The sequence below is a fragment of the Vanellus vanellus genome (assembly GCF_965231255.1).
Source record: "Vanellus vanellus genome assembly, chromosome: 19".
Classification (NCBI taxonomy): Eukaryota; Metazoa; Chordata; class Aves; order Charadriiformes; family Charadriidae; genus Vanellus; species Vanellus vanellus.
Genome location: NC_138924.1, coordinates 13,286,434 through 13,308,345, shown reverse-complemented (window position 1 = coordinate 13,308,345; position 21,912 = coordinate 13,286,434). Strand labels below are relative to the sequence as shown.

General features: G+C 40.1%; 1 protein-coding gene across 1 annotated transcript in view; it reads right to left on the bottom strand.

The window, feature by feature from the left end:
• Positions 1 to 2,705: 2,705 nt before the first annotated feature.
• PITPNM3 (PITPNM family member 3) overlaps positions 2,706 to 21,912 on the bottom strand; it is a gene marked incomplete at both ends in the record, with an annotated part of 121,292 nt that continues 102,085 nt past the window's right edge. The window contains 10 exons of the mRNA XM_082492945.1: positions 2,706 to 3,014; positions 3,417 to 3,545; positions 3,949 to 4,132; positions 5,012 to 5,161; positions 5,473 to 5,621; positions 9,358 to 9,474; positions 9,797 to 9,913; positions 12,839 to 12,987; positions 13,721 to 13,915; positions 19,812 to 19,982. Coding sequence (XP_082349071.1) covers positions 2,706 to 3,014; positions 3,417 to 3,545; positions 3,949 to 4,132; positions 5,012 to 5,161; positions 5,473 to 5,621; positions 9,358 to 9,474; positions 9,797 to 9,913; positions 12,839 to 12,987; positions 13,721 to 13,915; positions 19,812 to 19,982 — 1,670 coding nt within the window. The remainder of the gene's footprint in view (positions 3,015 to 3,416; positions 3,546 to 3,948; positions 4,133 to 5,011; positions 5,162 to 5,472; positions 5,622 to 9,357; positions 9,475 to 9,796; positions 9,914 to 12,838; positions 12,988 to 13,720; positions 13,916 to 19,811; positions 19,983 to 21,912) is intronic.

The window sequence follows — 21,912 nt, the reverse complement described above, 5'->3', positions numbered from 1 at the left end:
TTAAGAGCAGCCAGCACAGTAACTACTGTAAAAGTGACCCTGTTATTAATACAAATACACAAAATCAGAATTTTCGTGACATGGTACCCTGCAAAATGACATCGTGTCTGCAAGAGTAAAAGACAGACCTTAACAACCCAGGAGATTTCTCTAACCTTATGCTCAGATGCAAGTTCCTTTAATGCAGTCAGAGTTACACACAGATACCTCTTTTGAAAGGAAGTAGGCCTTTCTACCACAGCAACTTAAAACGAAAAATAGATTTTGGAGTCTCTTGGATGATAGAGGTACATGGCTAAAGCAACATTAGCTTTGAACTTTGCAGCAGGAACAGTGATTACTGTCAGCAGACATACTACACAACATCCAGTGCTTAAAAAGAACGTTGCGATCAATCAATGTTGCTTTTAGGTCTCCTCAGCAAATTTAAAACTTGCTTAGTGAGTTCCTCCCTCACAAGCCTTGGATTCCCACGCCTATTTAAAATTAACAATCAGGAGCATGTTAACAGCGAACCGACTGGAGGGAGATGGAGTCTGGTGCACTGTGTAATCTCCTCCTTGCTGCAGAGGACAGGAGAACTGGACTATGTGATTAGAACTAATACACACAGTGGGCCAAGATGGAACACAGAATATTTCCTCAGAATTTGTGGGTTAATGAACTAGGTGTGATGCTACTGGGAAAGCATTTGTAAACCCGAAGACTGCTTCAATGTAGTTTGTGGCTATCTTTCATTTAGCTTTGGTAGCTGGCTGATGTGGCAACAGAGCATAAAAATCCAGCCCACTGTAATATAGTTACCTGCTCCCAATTAGTGTGAGCTACCAAACTTTTTAATATCTTTCCTAAATATTCAGCAAAGATTACCCCTTCCCTTAAAGGAAGCATTAAAAAAAAAATTACTGATGTGCCAGAGATCTTTCAGGAAGTTTGAAACAGGTAACTGATAATCTTGCCATGTAGGGTCTAAAAAAAATAAATCAAAGATCTCCATTTATAAGCTACTTTGCTGCCTTTTAAGGCAAACGCCACATTACTATGCCCTTCAAAAAGCACACTGAAACTTTTGGATAAACAGGTAGTACAGACTTAGGTTTACTTCTGCACTGTCAATAGTTTTCCATTGCATTTCTTGTTTGCTTTACACATCAACTTTCAAAATCATTAACCAACAGACTTGTTGAGAAACTGCTTCTGATCTAGCTGCAGACTAGGAAAACCTGAAAGTAAGGGCGGGGGGGGAAAGGCATGACACACTCTGCACCCCAGCTCCCTGAAATTAAAAACAAACCAACAAACCTGAACAAGAAATCTATTGACTTCAAGCTTTCTCAGTGTCAATAGTCTTGTTTTAACTTTTAAAGAAAAGGGTTTTTATATGCACTTGTAACTTCATTGCAGGTTTTAGAACATGCTTCAGTTCAGTCATTTAAGTTCTCTTGGTGAATTTAGTGCAGTGGAAGTACCTGCATGAAGAATCTGCAAACTGCTACTATGTTAAACTAACTAGAACACTTTAGAAATATTACCACTTAGGGAAAATTTCACACATTTTACTTCTAGTAAGTTCACTGAGAGATCCAAGAAAAATTTAAAACCTTAGGAAAACGTCTATTTGGCACCTGTAATTTGGCACGTCCATTCTTTGAAGCTCAAATGCTGTAATTCTGAATGCTGCAGATTGTCTTAACACAGCAGTTGCTATAAAGCATGAGAAGGTAAAAAATTTGCCCATAGGAATTCCATTACCTTTTTCTCCTACAGTGTAAAGATTCCAATTAGAATAACAAAAAAAGTGATTGCTCTGAAGTTTGCAGATCCCTTAGTAAGAGGGTTCGTTCCCTTTAGCTTACCGTGTCAGGATCTGTTTCTCGGACTGAGCCGTCCCCTTACTTGGAGTAGTCCACACATTTTGCACAGTCACCAATTTCCACAAAACAATGTGATTTTTGTACACTTGCACATTACTTTGTATACAGCAACACTAACTGCTTCAAACTGTGGCAGACACATTTATTTCTAACATGAAGTTTTGATTATTTAGTTCGTAAGTGGAGTTCTCCCATTTACTTGATGTCCAGCAACTCACACAAACACAAGTGCCCATGTTGGGGTCTGCTGACCAGCACTGTAAGCTGAAAGGAAATCTTGGGTTTAAGGCACCCAAAAAGCATCTTGCTGTACAAATCCTAAACCCCTCATTATTGTAGTTCCCACCTCTGCTTCCCTTGCAAGTCTATCCCTTTATTGAAAGTGAAGTGGAAACAGATATAACTATTTAATGTTTGAGTGTAAACCTTCTCTGTAACCTATGGGACCTGCAGTTTATCCTGGTTTGGGTGCAGCTAGTTAGCTGACAGCACAATCCTTCTTCTGAGTAAAATCAGCCTGTTACAGCTTTTTCTCTTATTGCACATTTTATTATATCTGCTGCAAAAAATAACCAAAGATACTTCCTCTTGCTTTGATGTTATAAGCACTAGCAATAGTTTTAGATTGTTTTAAAGTTTCCCAATAAACATGTCAAGAGGAACAGACTGGAAGTTCCCCAGTTGGTGTAAGACGGCAGATTCCAGAGCAGGGAAGACTCCGAGGTACAGGTTCCCTTCCACATCTCCTAGTTTGAAGCTGCCTAAATATTATCTTTGAGACATGCCTACAAGTTTAATGGGGCGCACCCAAGATCTATATTCCCAAGCTTTCTAGGGGACAGACTCAAATTTGTGAACTCCACCTCGAACCCAAGCAATGGAGGGCAAATGCCTGTCATGATCTTTGTCTGATTCAGGCTGGCTCTGGGCACGCTCTGGCTTGGGGTTCAAAGAAGGTGGGTCAGGTTGCTGTACAGACATAGTCCTGCGAAGATGGTTTCTCTTGCGCAAAAACTCAGGTTGGGAGTGGAGGCCAAAGCTGCCTTTTCTCAAGATCATCCGAGAGTTGTTCTTTTTGGGTCGTGAATGGAGACTGAACTCCAGCGAGGCCAAGTGGGCTGCATAACCTTCACTGAGGAACTGAAATAGGAAGGAAAGAAAGGGAGTGACAAATTACTGCTGCCTCAACCTATGAGCTACATGAGGAATTAAGTTCCCATCTTTGGCATCCCGGTTAGATACCTACAGAGTACTAATACTCTTCTCCCCTCACTATTTTTTCCACAGCGACCTGTTCCATTTTGTCTTTCAACAATACGTCAGGCATGCACTTGCAGACACAACCTATGACCACTCGATTCTCTTTACTATTCACTGTGCCAGAAAATGCCTCATCTGAAACCAAAACTGCCCTTCTTTCTCTGAAACATTGTCTCTTTATCTTTTTTATACATGTGTGTGTGTGTGTCTGCGCATGCATTCACACGAAGCATTTCCTTGTTCCCCCTAGGACTTCCTGATTGAGAAGCAAGAATTACTTACTTGACACTGTGCCTGATATTTCTTTGTTGATCGTCCAACTATGTAGATCTGGGATGGCGACAGAGCCAAGACATTGTACACAGAAATATCCTTCATGGAACCATATGCGGCACAGATTTTGATGTGGCACTGAAACAAATATTACTTCCAAAGTGAAAGCTCTATTGAACACCATGCACTACAAGGATGGCACTTGTTTTGCAATGAAGCAGCAGATGTGTTCATTGTTAACAACCTCATTCTGCAGACCACAGAAAGCTGAATCTGTCTGCCTGCGTGCCAGCAAGAACTACAGCTATCCACACAGGAAAGAATGAGCAGTTCATTTATTTATTTGTCATGCCAGGAGGCCCCTTTGGATATTTTATCAGCCTTCCTTGCTCTATAAAAAGTGAGAAAAGAAATGAGGAATGGCAAAAAGACTTTGTGATGGACAGTGAGATTTACTGTTCAAAAGGAAGCGAGATCTCTAACCTCACGGGATAACATTCTCTGGGAAAAGGTTTTAAGGCTATAAACAGTTTTCTAGTACCTCTTGCATGAGATTCCGGAGAAAAATGGTCTTTTGGCGCAGTGGGTCATGAACAAGTCCATCTGAGAAGAAGATCATCCCTTGTGGGAAGTTGTGTTGAGACAACCATGAAACCACACGTTGTTTTTGCATATCTGGACGGCCAGTAATATAGATAATCAGATATCCCAGGTCCTGCCAATGCCTGTCAGAAACAGCAGGTAAATTATGTAGGTGCAGAAAGAGGAACAATACCCACACCTCAGGTCAGCATTTCTTTGCTCAGCACAGAGCCACTTAGAAGTTGGATGTTATCCTTCAACAAGCAGAAAGCAGCATGCCTCAGTCTCTGCTCCTATCAAGAAATTAAGCAATAATGTCTACATCTTGAGGGAGATGGAGGGAAGTGAGAGAGATTCTTATATAATATGTTATACAAGATATGAGAGCTATTTTAAAATGTATTTAGAATATACTTTGCTACACATAAAGTCCTGCTACCTCTGAAATCTTTAATCAGATTTCCTGCCATTTCAGCTGTAAGGAGTGGAAACCCTTGAAAACTGACATCCCTCCATTCTCATGCAAGCTCCAAAATGAGAGCTGTATTTCCCCGTCCAGTGCAACTTTAAGAGACTTGCAAGAATGGATTAAAAGGCCTTTTAATTTTTGCTCAAAAAAAGTTTCTTGCATTCATGGCACTTCATATTTTTGAAGTAGAAGTATGTCCTTTTTTGAACTTAGTGAAACACAAAATACACTCTTTGCTAATCACAGTAACACAAGCAATCATTATTAATTCACTGCACACACTTTAAGCCCATATTCCCAAGAAGCAACTTTTAATCTTTAGGTGACTTAAACTACAAATTTCAAAGTAAACCACAGTGTTCTAAAATTCCTCTGAAAATCAGGCAGACACGATGTCCAAGCAAATACATATCTGCAAAAAATCCTAGCTTTTAAAGAATTGTTGTTTATTTAGTTAAAAAAAAATCCCAACCTATTCTGCCCTCTTCCTTCCCATTGAGTTCAAACAGGAAAGTCAGAAATTTAAGAAGTGAAGAGTGCAAACCTCGCTTACCTAACAACATCAACAGCCCCAGCTCGGACTTTGGGGTCACTTCCCATAATTGAAACGCTTGCTGCAAATGAACCGTCAATACTGAACACAACACATTCCATTCCTCGGGGAAGCACAGTCAGGTAACTTGTGGCACTGCTCTGGTCCCCTCTGAAGAGTCAAAGCAATAAATAAATTTAAAAAGCAAAATGTCAAAATGGATTCTCTGCATGTCCTAGTTAAGACCTGCAATTAGATCTGTCTGGATCTACAGGGATAAACCCATTGGTCTGGGCACCTTCAAACCGGCCAGTAAACAGATGATCACTGCTTCAAATCTAAGCTGACACGACAGTGACAAGACCGAGGAAAGATAACTAACTGGCCAAAATCTCTCTCCGCACCCCCTTCAATCTTACACTGCAGTGTCTTCCTGATCGCAACAACCCATCACAGCTGTAGTTCCAGCTTGGAGCTCTTACCTGACCACCATTTTGATGGGGTACACACCAACTCTCAGTCTCTTCTGTTTGGGTATGTTGTAGGATATCCGGCCACTGCTGTTGGATATCTCCGTGTCAAAGTACACCCATCTACCCGAAGATGGCTCAGTCATTATGAAGATATCAACCTGCAAAACACAACACAGCAGTCATCTAGTGTGGCAGTAGGCAACACATCCCCTATTTACAAGGCCTGCCAAGCCTAGATCACATTAGTGTCTGCAACTATGGCTTGAACTAGAAGCTTACAAGGCAGCTTGAAAGAACTTCAAAACTCAGTAAAATCTTCACAGAGGGTCGTCTCAATTAGAAAATGCTTCCTAACACACCATACGTCCTTTCTTCTGCTTTTTGACTGCAAAGTGAATTCACAGTTTGAAGACAGGTGTGTACCAACCACCTCTTTAAAGTCTTGGATGGTGTAAGTAGGAGAAAGCTTCACTTTGTACCCTAACTGATTCTGAATTTCCAACTTTCAAATGCACCATTAGCAGAAAGAGGGACAAGAAAAAGATTTTTATGATTTGCTAGGGAAGAATCTGACTTCCTTCCAACCTGAAAAGGAATGTAAGACCTATCCCAGAACAGAAACATTTTATTTCAAGAATCGTACTTCTAACTTTGTTTTGTTCAGTCATTCTATTCTTCCCCTTAAGTAAATTTCCTCAAGTTAAGCCATTAAGGATGGAGGCAGGGGCGTGTGTGTAAGTGTGGTTCAGAAAAATAGTTTTTAAGTTTGCATTGGGTGTTCTGAAAAATCTGCACAACTACAGTCTTTTCAGATCAACATTTTCTTTTTTCAACAATGTGAAAGCTACTAGAACAGCATTCTGCTGACTGTGGTCATTGAACTGTTCTGGCTCAGTTTTCCCTCTCCACATCAAGAGATTATGAAATATAGCCTTTTATGTAAAGTTACTTGAGATCCTTGGAGGGACAACATACAAGTGTAAAAAAATTACAGATACTATTTCTATCAGTTTTGAAACCCCTCAAAATTAGAATGAAAACTATCAGAAATTCACCATCGAGTACGGCATTCTCCCCAGTGCAATAATTAGTAATAATCTTAACATTTTCACTTAGCAATTTTTTTCAAGAGATTTTAATGACAGCATTCTATTCAATACCCAAGCATAATATGAATCTGTTTCCCCATGGCAGAAATACAGCTTATTGTTCATCCCTATCCTTCTGAAATGGAAATATGACTTCAAGGCAACCATGAGTTTGTGAAAGGCAGGTCATGCCTGACAAACCTGATCTCCTTCTATGATAAGATTACCCGCTTAGTGGATGAGGGAAAAGCTGTGGATGTTATCTACCTGGATTTTTGCAAAGCTTTTGACACCATTTCCCACAGCATTCTCCTGGAGAAACTGGCTGCTCACAGCCTGGACAGGTGTACTCTTCGCTGGGTAAAAAACTGGCTGGATGGCCGGGCCCAGAGAGTGGTGGTGAATGGAGTTAAATCCAGTTGGTGTCCAGTCACAAGTGGTGTCCCCCAGGGCTCGGTGCTGGGGCTCGTTCTCTTTAATATCTTTATCAATGACCTGGATGAGGGGATCGAATGCACCCTCAGTAAGTTCGCAGATGACACTAAGCTAGGTGGGTGTGTTGATCTGCTTGAGGGTAGGATGGCTCTGCAGAGGGATCTGGACAGACTGGACTGATGGGCCGAGGCCAATGGTATGAGGTTCAACAAGGGCAAGTGCCGGGTCCTGCACTTGGGTCACAACAACCCCATGCAGCACTACAGGACTGGGGCAGAGTGGCTGGAATGCTGCCCAGCAGAAAAGGACCTGGGGGTGTTGGTGGACAGCCGGCTGAATATGAGCCAGCAGTGTGCCCAGGTGGCCAAGAAGGCCAACAGCATCCTGGCCTGTATCAGGAATAGTGTGGTGAGCAGGACTGGGGCAGTGATCATCCCCCTGTACTTGGCACTGGTGAGGCCCCACTTTGAGTGCTGTGTTCAGTTTTGGGCCCCTCGCTACAAGGACATTGAGGTGTTGGAGCATGTCCAGAGAAGGGCTACAAAGCTGGTGAGGGGTCTGGAGGACAAATCTTATAAGGAATGACTGAGGGAACTGGGGTTGTTTAGCCTGGAGGAGGCTGAGGGGAGACCTCATCACCCTCTACAACTACCTGAAAGGAGGTTGTAGAGAGGTGGGGGCTGATCTCTTCTCCCTGGTGACAAGTGATAGGACGAGAGGAAGTGGGTTTAAGTTATGTCAGGGGAGGTTTAGATTGAATATTAGGAAACACTTTTTCACTGAAAGGGTTATTAAACATTGGAATAGGCTGCCCAGGGAGGTGGTGGATTCACCATCCCTGGAGGTGTTTAAAAATGGGTAGATGTGGTACTTAGGGACATGGTTTAGAAGTGGTTTTTGTCAGTGTAGGTTAATGGTTGGACTTGATGATCTTAAAGGTCCCCTCCAACCTCAGCAATTTTATGATTCTATGTAGGGAGGAAAAACATTAGACTATAATGCCCAGGAAACAACGGGGTAAGTAAATCCCAGAAACACCTCTGGCCTCAGCAAAAGCACTTGAATGCTGAAATGTGTTTTCAACCTAGTTTGCATTTGCACACTAAACCGCTGGGGTTTTGAATTTACATTTGACAAAAAGCACAAAGAGGAAAGTATCAAGTCTTGGAACCATAAAATTTTGGTGTTCTTCATAGGACCACTATGAACCCCTTTGGTGCCCTATTCATCATTGTGCCAGAAGAACCTTATAAATGAATAAAATGTGATCAGATTGAAGACATTTATGAAAGCTAATAAAGAGCTGTGATTAAAATCTTCAAAAATCAGACAAAATCTGTGATACTGTCTTGCATGTAAACTCAAGTGATGAGGCTGCTTTAAGGTTTTTTTTCTAAACCATATGGGACAATATTGAAGCAGTGATGGTCTTAAAAATATAACCATAACTTATATTGACAGTTCATGTGTATCAGCACAGGTCTGCTGAATTCTTCAACAAAATGTTAGAAGCAGCGTATCACTTACGTCTTGTGGAGTTAACAAACAGAGCCCAGCTGTGACAGAAGCACGGTCATGAAAGACATGGTTCCAGAAACATCCATCCCTGTCATCTTCACTAGCAAATGTACTCCAAAGAAGGCATGCCATCAGCAGGCGTTCCCTAGAGGCATCAGGTTAGTGCTGAATGGGACCCACAAAACAGGCCAAGTGAAGCCTCCACGCTTCAGTTTTACCCTCAGCTCAGCAGCATTGCTCTTAATTTCCACAAGAATTCTTACAGTTTCAGTGAATATGAACAAGTGTATTCACTTAATGTTTGGCTTTGTTAGCTGTAAGCCTGGTTACTGCAGGCAGCTTTAGGAGTGACAGTTCTCATCATGTCACATTACTACTTAAATTCTAAAAATAATTTTTACTTTTCCACATATAAGAGAAACAACAGCCACCTGCCTCTAGAATCCCTATTCCTTTATCTAGTTGTCTTACCTGGATGGGAGGACATACATTTTTCTTTTAGTGATTTGCCAACCACTATAAAATTCTTTTATCTCCTTGCTCAAAAACTTAATGGTCTTCAGTAGGTGGTACAATTGGATGGCAGGTTCAGAAATCACTGCACAGCACACTGATCATTAACCAGAGGAGATGGCAAGCATCATGTACAAAGGAGGAGCGCTGGGAAGAAGGTCAGCTATCAGGAAAGCCCACTTACAGCATATTTTTGCCGAAGTGATGGGGGTTAGTGACATACTTACATATTCCGCTCACTGTAAGGCTTCCTCTGGCACTATACATGTGCTACATTCAACAACTGTTTCTAGTAAAAGGTGATTCAGAAAAATAAGAAAATTGATTACTTGAACTTTACCTTTTCACCTGTTAAAGCTACCATGTCCAAAGGTCCATACATAAAGCGCCCAACTAGTACCTGAGGACCATCTTCTGCTGCGATGACGTCATTAGCTCGGTGATTAGCAGTCACGTTCTGAAATAAGAGCAGAAGGTGGGAAGGGTAGTGTTTGCTTTTGTAATGAAGCTACTGTCTCTATTACGCTATTATGACCAGTGACACAGAAACAGAGCCTCGGACGGTGTGTCTGAGGTACATCACAGAGCACCTTAGAGCACCTAGCAAAACCGCGTTGCTATTTCAGCTGGAGCCAGGTTTCCAGTAAAGGTGGGTTCCTGAATAGACTGTGCTCAAGATGACCAAATAAGAGATTTAAATTGCTGCCAAACCTAAGTTCTATAGCTGCCATATATATTCAGATTCTATAGCTGCCATATATATTCAGATTTATACTTACTCTCAATTTGACATGTGTCCTTTTGCGTAGCCATTTTTCTCGTGGATTGGATGGACTTAATGTTGCTGGATCCAGGTTGTCATTTTCCTTGAAATTTACATTTTCATACCTCATCACCTGAAATTATATTAATATTTTAATAAACAGTGTGTGGCCTGGGGAGTCCTGGTATTTGTCAAAGAAAGGGAAAGTATGCTGCTGCCCCAGCTTAATGACACTGCAGAGCCAAAAGCACAATGAAAGCAGAAAGAGGTACAGGCCATATGTTCACATTAACTGTACAGACAAATAAACTGCTTTCACTCTGCTGGCCAATACTTCATCTCAAATACTTATTGAACAACTTTTCCATTCACAACAGAGCTTGCACATTCTTCCAGAGAAAACAGTGAAAATATTAGGATGGTATCAAGTGACAGTCACAATGTCTGCTCATGTTCTGCAAAGTCAGTAAAGCAGCTTAAGACCACAGAAGTACATTTTAATGTCCTTTATGGGGTAGATATTAGATTCCTCACTCCATCTGTATTGCTTTTCTATACATATATGCAGGCAGAATGGTTCTTATCACTCTGTCTGTTACTCACCACTGCAGTAGCTGACAGGCCCAGGATTTGGCTTGTGGCTAGTAACATCTGAAGATAAGGACTACAACTTGTGAACATGCAGAACCCTAATATGTCACACAAGCTACACATTCTTACAACCTGAATATCACACACTTACAAAGAAACTTGCATGTCCAACTCAGACTTCAGGACACAACCCAGAGATTTCAGAATCTGTGGGTTATGCCCTATTTCAATTGAAGCTACAAAGCCATGTCTTACTGAAGTTTGTGGGTTGCACCCTGGGATCACAGATAGCGTGAGGCTACTGCATTCCAAATGAGAAATAGCCTAGTCTGCCTCTTTCACAAGCTAGCAGAAAATTAGGCAAGTTGAACAGCTGGTTTTCTGTGCTGAAGTTTTCTGCCCTGGGTGCCCTCCCTAGAAGAGTGGCCCAGAATCATTTTGAAAGATCACTTATATGAAGTCCCTTGAATAAAATCCTGCTGCATTCAGCCTTAGCAAAGCAGTTGGCTTGCAACAAATCACAGCACTGCCGAGAGGTCAGTGTGTTTTTTAACAAATTGGCATAAATTCTATTCACTGGAGGTCACATGCAGGAAATACATGTGCCCACAGGGCATTCAGGAGCCATTCACCTTAACCTTAACCCCCGCAAGGACAGAGTGTCCAGACCATGCTGGAACCAACCAGTCCTTTATGTAGTGCTGTAAGCTCACATATTGCCTTACAGGCACATTCCAACTGCTTGAAGGGCTTGTTAAATTCTAAAAAGGTGTAATGCACATACAAGGCTAGGTAAGGCACAACAGTGCAACTTGATATGAATGCACAGAAGTAGCAAGTAGAATAAAGCAAGAATGATTGCTAACAGACAAGTGGGCTCAGAGAGGCATTTGAAAGGAAAGATGGGAGAATGTTCTGATGAATTCAAGGCAAAAAACGTCCTGAGAGAGAAGACAAGATGACAAGAGCTATAAGAGAGCTGCAAAGGAGAGGAGAAACATCTATGAACAATTATCTAAGGCTCTTGAAGAGAAAAAACAGGGATTTGCACCCCGTCACTTCCAGTAGAAACCTCTCCTCTACTTTGGGGTGAGCATCAAATAAGATTCCTGTTCTGGAGACTGTTCTCGATCACAAAAAAAAACTTCTTCACCTTTTGCTTGGCCTTGATTACAGTGATGCTAGTTATAAACAAAGTTTTTTAAATTAGGTTTTAAAATTCTGCATTGCTCAATGATACATTTTGACTGGAATCAGATACACTAAAGGATGCTCTGAAAGGACAGCAAGAGGCTGAAGGACTCTGAGAATTTCATCAGTTAAAAACAGCAATCACAAACTCCGCAAGTGGTCTGGTTACCAGTCAGATAGCTGCACACTCCACTCGCAGACTGCCATATAAAGATGGGGGTGTACAATGGCTCAGTATGACTCAGCAGCAGTCCTGACTGGATGGAACTCACCCTCCATTCCTATGTGAGCCTCCAGAGAACTAACATCATTGACACCAGCACTGGGAACACAAGGCAGAGGGAGCTGACACTCAGATACCAGCTCAAAGGTGTTGCGAGAGAGGCAGACACACTGAGAGCTGCCAAACTGATTTAATGAAAAAAAGTCACTCTGCAGTTTTCTGCATTATTCTCTCTACTGTTTGCCTGGCAGCAGCTGTTTCATCATTCACTGGATGTAAAAAACACACCGATTCTTAGGTTAATCCAAATTAAACTGTTTGTGACTGGCTTTTGGGTGAGGGTCACTTTGGGTTCTTGGAGTGACACTTATCCTGCAGGTTTCACTTGAACAGCACTTAATATTTTTTTTTTACCCCAGGTGAGATTTCTCAGCCTCACCACTTTCTCTAGAGGTCAGAGCAGTGCATTATCGCTATGTCACTGTGAGCTGCTGTCTAATTACTTACACAGTAGGAACAGGAGACCCATCATATGACTCGGAAATAAATTCTGAACAGACAGTGAGCACAATGCCTCAAAATACTCTAGTATACTTACAGGAGAGACTTGATTTTTTATGGGAGCAGTACTTTCAAACTGCTGGTTTATTATCAAATGTATGCTAATATTTAGATATTTAGTAAGCAAATACATACTTAAGTAAGGCTGGAGATAGCCTATTCCTTCAAAATCAGGAGGAAATTAATACATACTAGAGGGTTATACTGACCTGGGGCATGGGAGGTGTGAGTGAGGCATGCCTGACAATGCATTGCTCCCAGTCACACAGTCAGCAGTAAGAACACCAGCCAGCCGTGTTAATGGTGGGCTCACTGTCCCCTTCACCTCTCCAATAAACCCACATCTGTCATTCCTACACCCATTTGTATGTGATGCAACACAGTTAGCCATCTAACTGAACTAAAGATTAAAAGACTGATCACCCTTGGAAGACGCAATTAACAATCACAAGGTTATTCACAGCAGAGAGGAAAAATAAAGAGATCAATGACCTGTCTTAAAATGAAGGCCACAACGTCTGTTGATTCCCAGTAGCTGGCATGGAAGAGATGTGGCAGGGCCACAGTTGGAAAGGCTGTCAGCACATCTGGACAATACAAGGCATAATCTATTCGTTTTGTTCCCCACCACTTTGCAGTAACTACAAAAAAAGCAAACAAAACTGCATCACATTTCTATATCTTCTGAATAAATTTCTTATGTTTAAGCTAGATAATTGAATGAAGCCGTCTGCTTTTTAACCTTGACATTTAGAGCCTGTTCAAGGTATTTTTCAAATATGAAAGTACTGTTTTCACTGACTGCATCATCACTTACATGTCTGCAATCTAAACAGTTCTATCGGGTCCAAGTTTTGGGAAGCAGAAATCACCTCACCCATGATTCCCATTGCTTCCCTGTCCATGGAAAATGTACAGTGAAAGACTAGTACTTTTACGACCACGGTATAGAGTAAGAATTGCAAATGCTTGCAAATTAGTGAATGGAATATTGATATATGACTACAGTCCATAATAGGACAATATAATAATTTATAGCACTTTTAATTATGGGTAACAAATCTTTTCTATCTATATTTCTTCACACCTGGAACATGCGTCTAAACCCCCATTCGTATGAAACCCTTTATGACTATTTATGAGTGGCACCTTAATATAAAACTGTGACTTCACTTCTATTACTTTATCTACTTAATTACAAACAGAAGAGGAAGTTAAATTGTATTATTTAAAATTGCAACCACTTCAGCTGTTCTCATTCTCCCCAAATTTTGAAGCAGGTAATTTTTCTTTTCATAACAAACTTCACAGAAAGGATGTGGAGGGAAGGGTTGTTGCCGTATCAGTCAGTACATGACATCAGGCTTCACTCACTGTTGGTGAGGTATGCTGATGGCAAGCTTTCTGTTGACCCTGAGTTTTCACTGTTTGTGCTGGCCAAGCTCAACTTTCTTGTTTTTCCTTGTGGTTGATCAGATGCACTTGGAGATCCAGGACTCTCCTGACAGAAAGGTATGTTCAAAGAGCTGTTCTCAAGAAACAGAGCACTGTGGTTGTGGATAGCATCACCTGCAGGTTACAGAAATGAAAACAATAATAATACAAAAACAACGGGATGAACAACATGGCTTTGAAACTAGTGTGTGTGTGTATTTTTTTTCTTTATTTATTTCTAATACGGAACTAATGAGTGTTTTCCTGAATAATATCCAATTTAATGATGACAGATGAAACTCCTTCAGAGTGAGGAGGACAGCATGACTAAATGGAGAAAGCACAGCCTACCACCATCAAAATGCAATGGCAGCCCTAAGAGTCTGTGATACTTCTCTTGTCCTCTTCCTGACATGAGCAAAATGACTTCAGAAAGAGAACCTTCAGCAAGGCTATCTACTGGTTTTCATGTTCCCAAACGGAACATAATTCTCACTTATTCATACCGCTCTGACAAAGCTATGGGCCACGGCTAACACCTCTACTTAATAAAAAACCCACAGCCTTCCTCCAGAGGTGTTCTGAAACAGGTAAGAATAGACATGCATTTAAATAAAAGCAGTACTGATAATTTTGCTTGAAGCAGCCTGCACACCCCTCCTGCACCCAGGAAAGGCAGAACCTCAACTGAGAGATAGGACATACAGCAAAATGCATATCAAAGTGCATATTCTCTTTATCTTTTCCAGTCTTACCAATCCTCAATGCAATGAATACCTCAATGGCACACAGAGGAGAAGTCAACAACAAGTTGCTGCTTTCCAGGACACCATTCCTTAAAAATATACACTGGAAGCATAAGTGTCTATAGAATATCAGAACTGGTAAAACATGCCTCCATTAAATGAAAAGGAATAGCAGCATAGGTCCCTACAATCTCCTCCCTTCCAAAAAGCAGACATGGCTAGAAAGATTCTGGCTTGTTTTGACATAAACCTGAATACCTCAACTGCATGAGACAACACAAGGAGCTGCCCTCCAACTGAGTCAGAGAAACAATTAAATTCTAACACTTTGTGATGGGTGTGTAGTTTGGACAGAATACATTCAATTGTAGTTTCCATGGAAACAGGTGCTTTGAGTTTTCATTAAAGAAACTGCAATGTACTGTTCTTTCAAATGAATCTTATTGACACCGTACAGTAGGGAAAGCTATGTGTAAGCAAAGGAAAGCTTGATGGAAGTGAAAGGAATGGAAGGGTAATTTTAATCCTTCCCGTGTCTCAGGCAAACTATATAGACACAGACAACTGAAAAAACCACAATGCTGCTTTCCTATTTCTTGCCACATGAGATGAGGAAGTATTACACGCTCTTTGTAATGAAAGAAGCAGCACAAAGAAGTAAAAGGTCTGATTCTACGTCATACAGCAAGGCACCTGGTCCTTCTGACAACAAACCCCAAATTAGGTGGCCTAAAATATCGCAGCAAACCATTTCACTGAAGAGAGCAGCAGAACCCATGGACATAAGCAGTAAGAAACAGGGAAGCTGCCAAATTGCACCCCATTAGGGGTCTATCTGAACCAGAACCCTGATCCAATCACCAACCAACAGGAAATTCCGCAGAAGAAGCTGCAATGAATCCCATGAAAGCTATATCTCCATGAAATGCTCGTGACTGGCAGTGTTCTGATGCATACCTTCTGCTTCCACAAGGCTCACTGAAATAAAAAAACCCTGTACTTTTAAAATAAATTTTCTGCTGCTGAACTGTTGCTCCTCTGTTGAAACAGTTGTAAATTGACCCTAATCTAATCTTTCCTCCCTCATTATAATTTTGCAAGCGTTTTGGTTTTTCATTCCCACTAAAATGGAGATGGAGAGAGTAGTAAAAGTAGTAACTTTGCACAGCATGGAAAACATGCTGTAAGTCAACATATCAGCCTTTTCCAGCTTGGTAAGGTGTCTGGTTCCTTGAAACCTGTTGTTTATTTTGTAACACTGTTATTCTAAGATCAGTAACCCTTCTCCCTGTGAAGGGATCAAAGAAGTAAAATGGAATGCATTTTTGGCTGTTTTTTCTCTCCTATTTCCTGAATTATCTTCATTTTAAAAAGGTAGGGTAGCTTACCTTCATCTCTGTAGGTCAGGTCTTTGTTGAATTGTAAAGGAGGACAGAGATAGAGATTAATAAAATTAATGTAATACTTTCTTTTTTTTCTAAAAGTCCTGTGCTCAACTTTTGACTAGGACAGTCTGCTTGTATAATTACTCCATTTAAATAACTGAAATGGACACTTCCCACCCAAAACAACATTTCTTATGGCTCTGATGGTCACTAAAGGTCCTTACCATTTATCATGCTAATCTAAATTTACTATCATGCTTGATAAGAAACAAAATAAAGGCAGATAATTTTACAGATAATTAGATAATTGGATAATTAAGATAGTTACAGCCAATACAAAGAGGCAAAGCAACTTCCTCAAGGCCACACACAATATTTTATTTTATGCATATACAATTGGGTAAGTACTGTGCTTTTAGACCTTAATTTCTATCTATCCATAATAAAGAAAGCCAGTTAGATCAGCCATAGTCTGGGCTGGCACCCCTGCACATTCCTTATAAATAAAACTTTGCAAGAGAAAAATTTTTGTAATTTCTGTTATGCTGCAAAGTAAAATTTGAGGTAGGAGCTCAAATAGTAAAGAGCATTATGATTATCTGCATTCCGCTATGTCAAATGCCTAAATAGTAGGATAGGTTGAAACCAGGTGTTTTTAATTAATTCACAACGATCATTTTTGTAACCCCGAAGTAGATACAATGCATCATGTCATAAGCAGCAAAGCAAAAAAAAGGAATTAAATCCCACACGTTAATAAGTGTCAAAAGACATGACTGGTGGTAGCTGACAGACCTGTCACAAAGCTCAGGCTCACTTACAACAGCCACAAAAGCACTTTGACTACAAAATGTCGAGTAGGCAGCAGCTGAGAAAGCTGCTGTTTAACAAAAGGTCAAGACAGCGTTGCTTTCTCTGCGCTGTAACATAACCTGAACCTTGTACTTTGCCCTTATAGTAAAAAAACCCAAACAATTAAACCATTATCTACTGCTATGTCTTCTGCCAGCAACTACCACAGATGTAAGAACTATGAAGATAAATGTTTTATCCACCTGCTCTGAATGTCTGGCAGTGCTTTCAATGCAGTTTCTTTTACTTTCACTTGTCTATATATCACAGCAACACAAGATAAATATCCCCTTAAGAGGTGATTCTGAAAAAATGGGATGCCTTATGTGATTATTTCCATTCTATCTATCCAGTGCACAGGTTGAAGATATCTCAGATAGTAAACTTAATCTTTGCTAATTTTTCTTTCTCTTTACATATAATGTGTTGTCTCCTATACATTCAGAAAACTGAATTTAAATCATGCCTCAAATAATTTTATTTTATTAAGCTATTTTATCAATAGCTTAATAAGGTCATCGCAATCCCCTTAGGAATAGTATCAACAGTAGATACAGTTGCAACTGACCAAGTAACTGACAGAAAGAGGAATAATTCTCTGGGCTACTCAAGCCTCTATGATTGTCAAAATCAAGCCTGGTAAGAACCAGCTCTCATCATCATTAAGCTCTTAATAGATCAACCACACACACAAACAATACCACATTATTACAAACTGACTGACCTGGGGGCAGACGTATCAGTGATAAGTACTGATGCCGGCTGGATGCAAAAGGCAATCATCTGGATAAACACGTGCCCTGCTCATTAAGTCCTACCATTTAAATCTTAGATGCTTCCTGAATCTCAATGGAAAAAGTAAATTTGATAAACTAAGAGCTTCAAGATAAACCCTATGCACAGAGCAGTTGGCTGCAAGAGTTTCATTCGATTGGCAAGAACAGAAAGACAGCTATAGAAATCCACCCCCTGTCCCGTGTTATTGCTGAGCTGTTCCTATGAATCATATGGTGAAATTCTCTTCTAGTAGTAAATTTTTTTCATGTGGATTCCAGATCAGAATTTTTTTCCACAGGGGCACCTGTCAGAAATGTCAGGCAGACAACAGAATCATTCTTATTTTAATCATCACATCTTATGAGACAAGGAACGGGGAATGAGATTGTTTAATGACATGAAAGATTATTAGAAAAGGCTGTTTTGGGCAGTGCATAATAATTAGTTTGGTGTAACTAGGTCTCACCACAACTGATTAGTAAACTACCATTCCAGTTGACACCATGAAAACTTTCATTTTAAGGAATACTTTCACAAGCCCAGGTATCAAAGAAAGGAAAAAAAAATAATTATACAGTCACTACCATTAATCCTTTTTGAATGAAGAACCTTAAATTCCAAAAGGATCTCAAAGCACTTGCATTTAAACGTGAGGGTTTCACATTCATTGAAATATAACATAGCTTAGGTGTAAAGCACGGCAACGATTTAACTCTGCACAGAGGTTTAAATACAAAACCATACCATGAAGCGTTTGCTGATCATGAGCACTCAGGACTTTTTAGTCTATGATACATCCAACAGACAGGGTTTCCAGATTTACATTCTCTGTAGGGGAATCTTCTGCTCCAGTGCCTTAGATGAACTCAAAAAGAACACCAGTTGTTCCCAAACCACTTATAAAGCCTTTGCTTCAAGAAACACTGCATCTGAAGGTTTTACTTCAACACAACAAAGCTGGTAAAACGTACCAATGCAAGGTTTTCAATTTGAAAAGTAGCCTAAGGGAACTAAAGGAGGGTTCATCTTCTCAAGATAGCCTTAGATATATCTCAGTGACAGAATCTGTGCCTAACTAACCAGCAAGATTTTCAAGTGCACAGTCAGGCTTTATATCTCCAAGTCAGAGTGAAAAGAAGGGTATATATTTTCATTGAAAGAAAACTCAGACACGGGCGTGAGGAGAGAGGATGTATACCCTAGTCTAGGCTGTTCCTCACCTTAGCTATTCCTGATGTCAATTCCCAAGTAACAGCCAGATCTCCACGTTTCAGTGAAGCCAACACCTAGAAACAAACCTTCTGCAACTCAAGATCAACTGTTGCTTTTCAAACATTGATTTAATCATATTCAAACGGATTTGCATCCAATGTACACCATATTTGAGCAGATAAAACAAAGGAGATATGTGTATCTACTGCACAGAACAGGGTCCAAATGATACGATTCTCCTAGCTCCAACAAATAGAAAACACTGCCATTTTACTATATTAGCCTCCAACCTTAAACTCTGAATCCTGAAAAGCCTTTTGAAATATCCTGCTAGGCTTGAATTCATGTCTCAATCTGTAGTAAAAAGAATAAATCTAATGTGCGTGCACGTACAGATACACACCGATCAATTCCTTTTTTGCATAGTATTACAAGTCAAGATACTTTCCACCTATATGACTTTATCTCATTCTCTACAAAGTCAAAACAGCACAATTCCTTCTACTAGCACCTTGCTCATCCACATTTTCCTCTTTTTTCTCCACAAATCAGTATATTTCTGTTTTTTCCTGCATTCAAACATTTATTACCCAACATAACTATTTTTTAGTAGCCTACCTAGGAAAACAGCAATCTAAAGACAATTTGCCCAGTGCTCTGATTTGTCCTTGTAAATATCCACAATAAACCAACCACAAGTGACCACGAGAAACAACATATGAAGATCTAGGCAAAGATCAACTAATTGTAAAAATAAATTGTTTAAAGTTATAGTCAAAGACATGGAAGTTTGCAGGTGATACTTCAACTAAAGCAGTGGTATCACCTTCCAATCCCTCTTTAACACAACTAGTATCACAAAGCTCATACATAAGAATAATTTTCTCTTGGTAATCTTCTTTGGTTCTGCACTTGCTAAATATGTCTATGCCATTCTGTCCCAGATGACTTGGTTTTAGCACCTTAGTGCATTGGTATTTCAAATCCTCTTGAGCTGTGCAAGGAGAGAATGCTTAAGAGAACAACAGGTAAGGAGAGCTATGAAAATAGGCACTGTACCTAACTGGTGAGATCTTCCATCCCCTAGTGGGTATCTCTGGTACCGTGGGACAGTGAATGGAGGCAGGAGATGGAATCTTTTCTCCAGCAATGGTTCAAGTCTGCAGGCAGAGGGGTCAGCAGAGTGAAAGAAACTGTACACTTGGCTGCAGGCTGGGCGGACCTGGCAAACTTGGACAAGAATGAGACAGAGAGTTCAGTATTGCCCCTTTGCAACTTTCAAGAAGTCTATACAGAAACTTGATTAATACGGTCTTCTGCAAATTCCAGACTAGCGTACATCCAGCGATAAGAAATTTAACTAAATTGTTTGCTATTTCATATGTAAAGAAGACTTGATTGCAAAGTTTACAAAGACATCACAATCTGAAACGCAGGCATGCAGCAGATGTGAGGACCAGTCAGAGAAGTAGACAGAAGTAAGTAAGGAAAAAAAAAGTAGTTTAAAAATATTGTAAATATATTATTGAGCATTGCAGCCATGATGCTCAGCACTTCAAATATTTATCAGCAAAATGGTTTGATGGCCTGTTACATTCAGAGGACTTAAATCTAGGAGACAGAAGAGGCAGGTAGGTTACATGCAGTTTCTGAAGTCACGTTATGGGAGCTAATGTCTAGAAATGAGGTTGGTCATACTATAACAGCAAAGCAATGTTTATTATTCTTGCTGAAGGTGTGCAGCTCCTGAGGTTTTTGGGCTGCAACTGTAAATGCAAATCTGAAAACCACTTACTCAGCTAAGGCGGCATTCTTTTGACTAAACCACACAGCACCGAAGCAGAACTTGCATCACAGGAGACTGCTAAGGTCTGTAAAACGGTCAGTGTAGTCGATTCTCACCACACCACACTTCAATCACACTGAATCTTGCCAATGTGAGCATATCAATTCATTACAGGCTCATTAAACTTAGTACAGTTTGTATAGTACTGCATTACATGTTACAACAGTCAGTTTATTAACTACAAGAGTAAAGGAATGACTGAAGTATTTATAAAATATGTTTGGGAATATTATGTCTGTTCCCCATGAACTCCATGCAAGCAGGACACATTTTCAAACCTGCTGTGCTATGTAATAAATCCTAAATATTCTTTGGATAGAATTACTATTTCCTTGTGGTGATAACAAAAACCTGGTAACATGTATGATGTTTTTCCTTAAAAGACATATTTGGTACAGCATAGTTCCCATGCACAAGCCAAACACATGCTTAACTGGAAACCATGAATAAAGATGATAGAATTTTAATATAAGGTGTCACGGAATATTAGATCCAATGGAGTCTATCTTAAGTGACATCTCTCACCAAAGCATACAACATGGAATGAAAAAAAAAAAAAATCAAAACCACAGTACTTAGGTTCTTTGTCATTTTCAAGAGCAACAGTCAAGATATTTGTACATAAGCAAAAGTACAATGAGCAAACTTGATGCTGTACTACTTCCTCTCCTCCAGCCACAAAGAGTCACTAAGAGCTGCATCAGAAAACACCACATTCTTATCGGTCTTCTCAAGTGCTTTCCATGTTGCTGGAAGGACTCTAAAAACTCATGTTCTGGTGCTTGCTGCTATTAATAGTATGAAGGGACAAATCTTGATATAGACTATGTTGATGTCACCAAGTTCTAAGCTTAAAAGATTGACACTGAGTTGTAATAGCAGCGTTGCCATAAGCAGGTCAGGGTAATGCTTTGTTTTGTGCTGTTCTATATGAATGCTATATGCTACAAAGGCTACAGCACTTTTTGTCTCAAACTAGTGAGACAATTAACCTTTTATTGATCACAGTAAAAACCTTCTCAAGATACTCTGAGTATGATGATGGATCACAACAATGGAGAGAGACCACTTTAGCACCATGTGCTCTGTGCTAAACCATCTAGGAGACTTATCTTCATGTCATGAAGATGTCAATACTTATAGGCTCTCATTAAATGCTCCGGGACAAAACTTCCAATAAGAATATACCTATATATGATCCAGTTCTGCCAAACCATGAATATTTTTCTTCTTTCGACACGCAGTGAACATTGTATTGTGCATTCACTGACTCACTCTGAGGATGATGCAACACCTCTTTAATTCTGCAGGAAT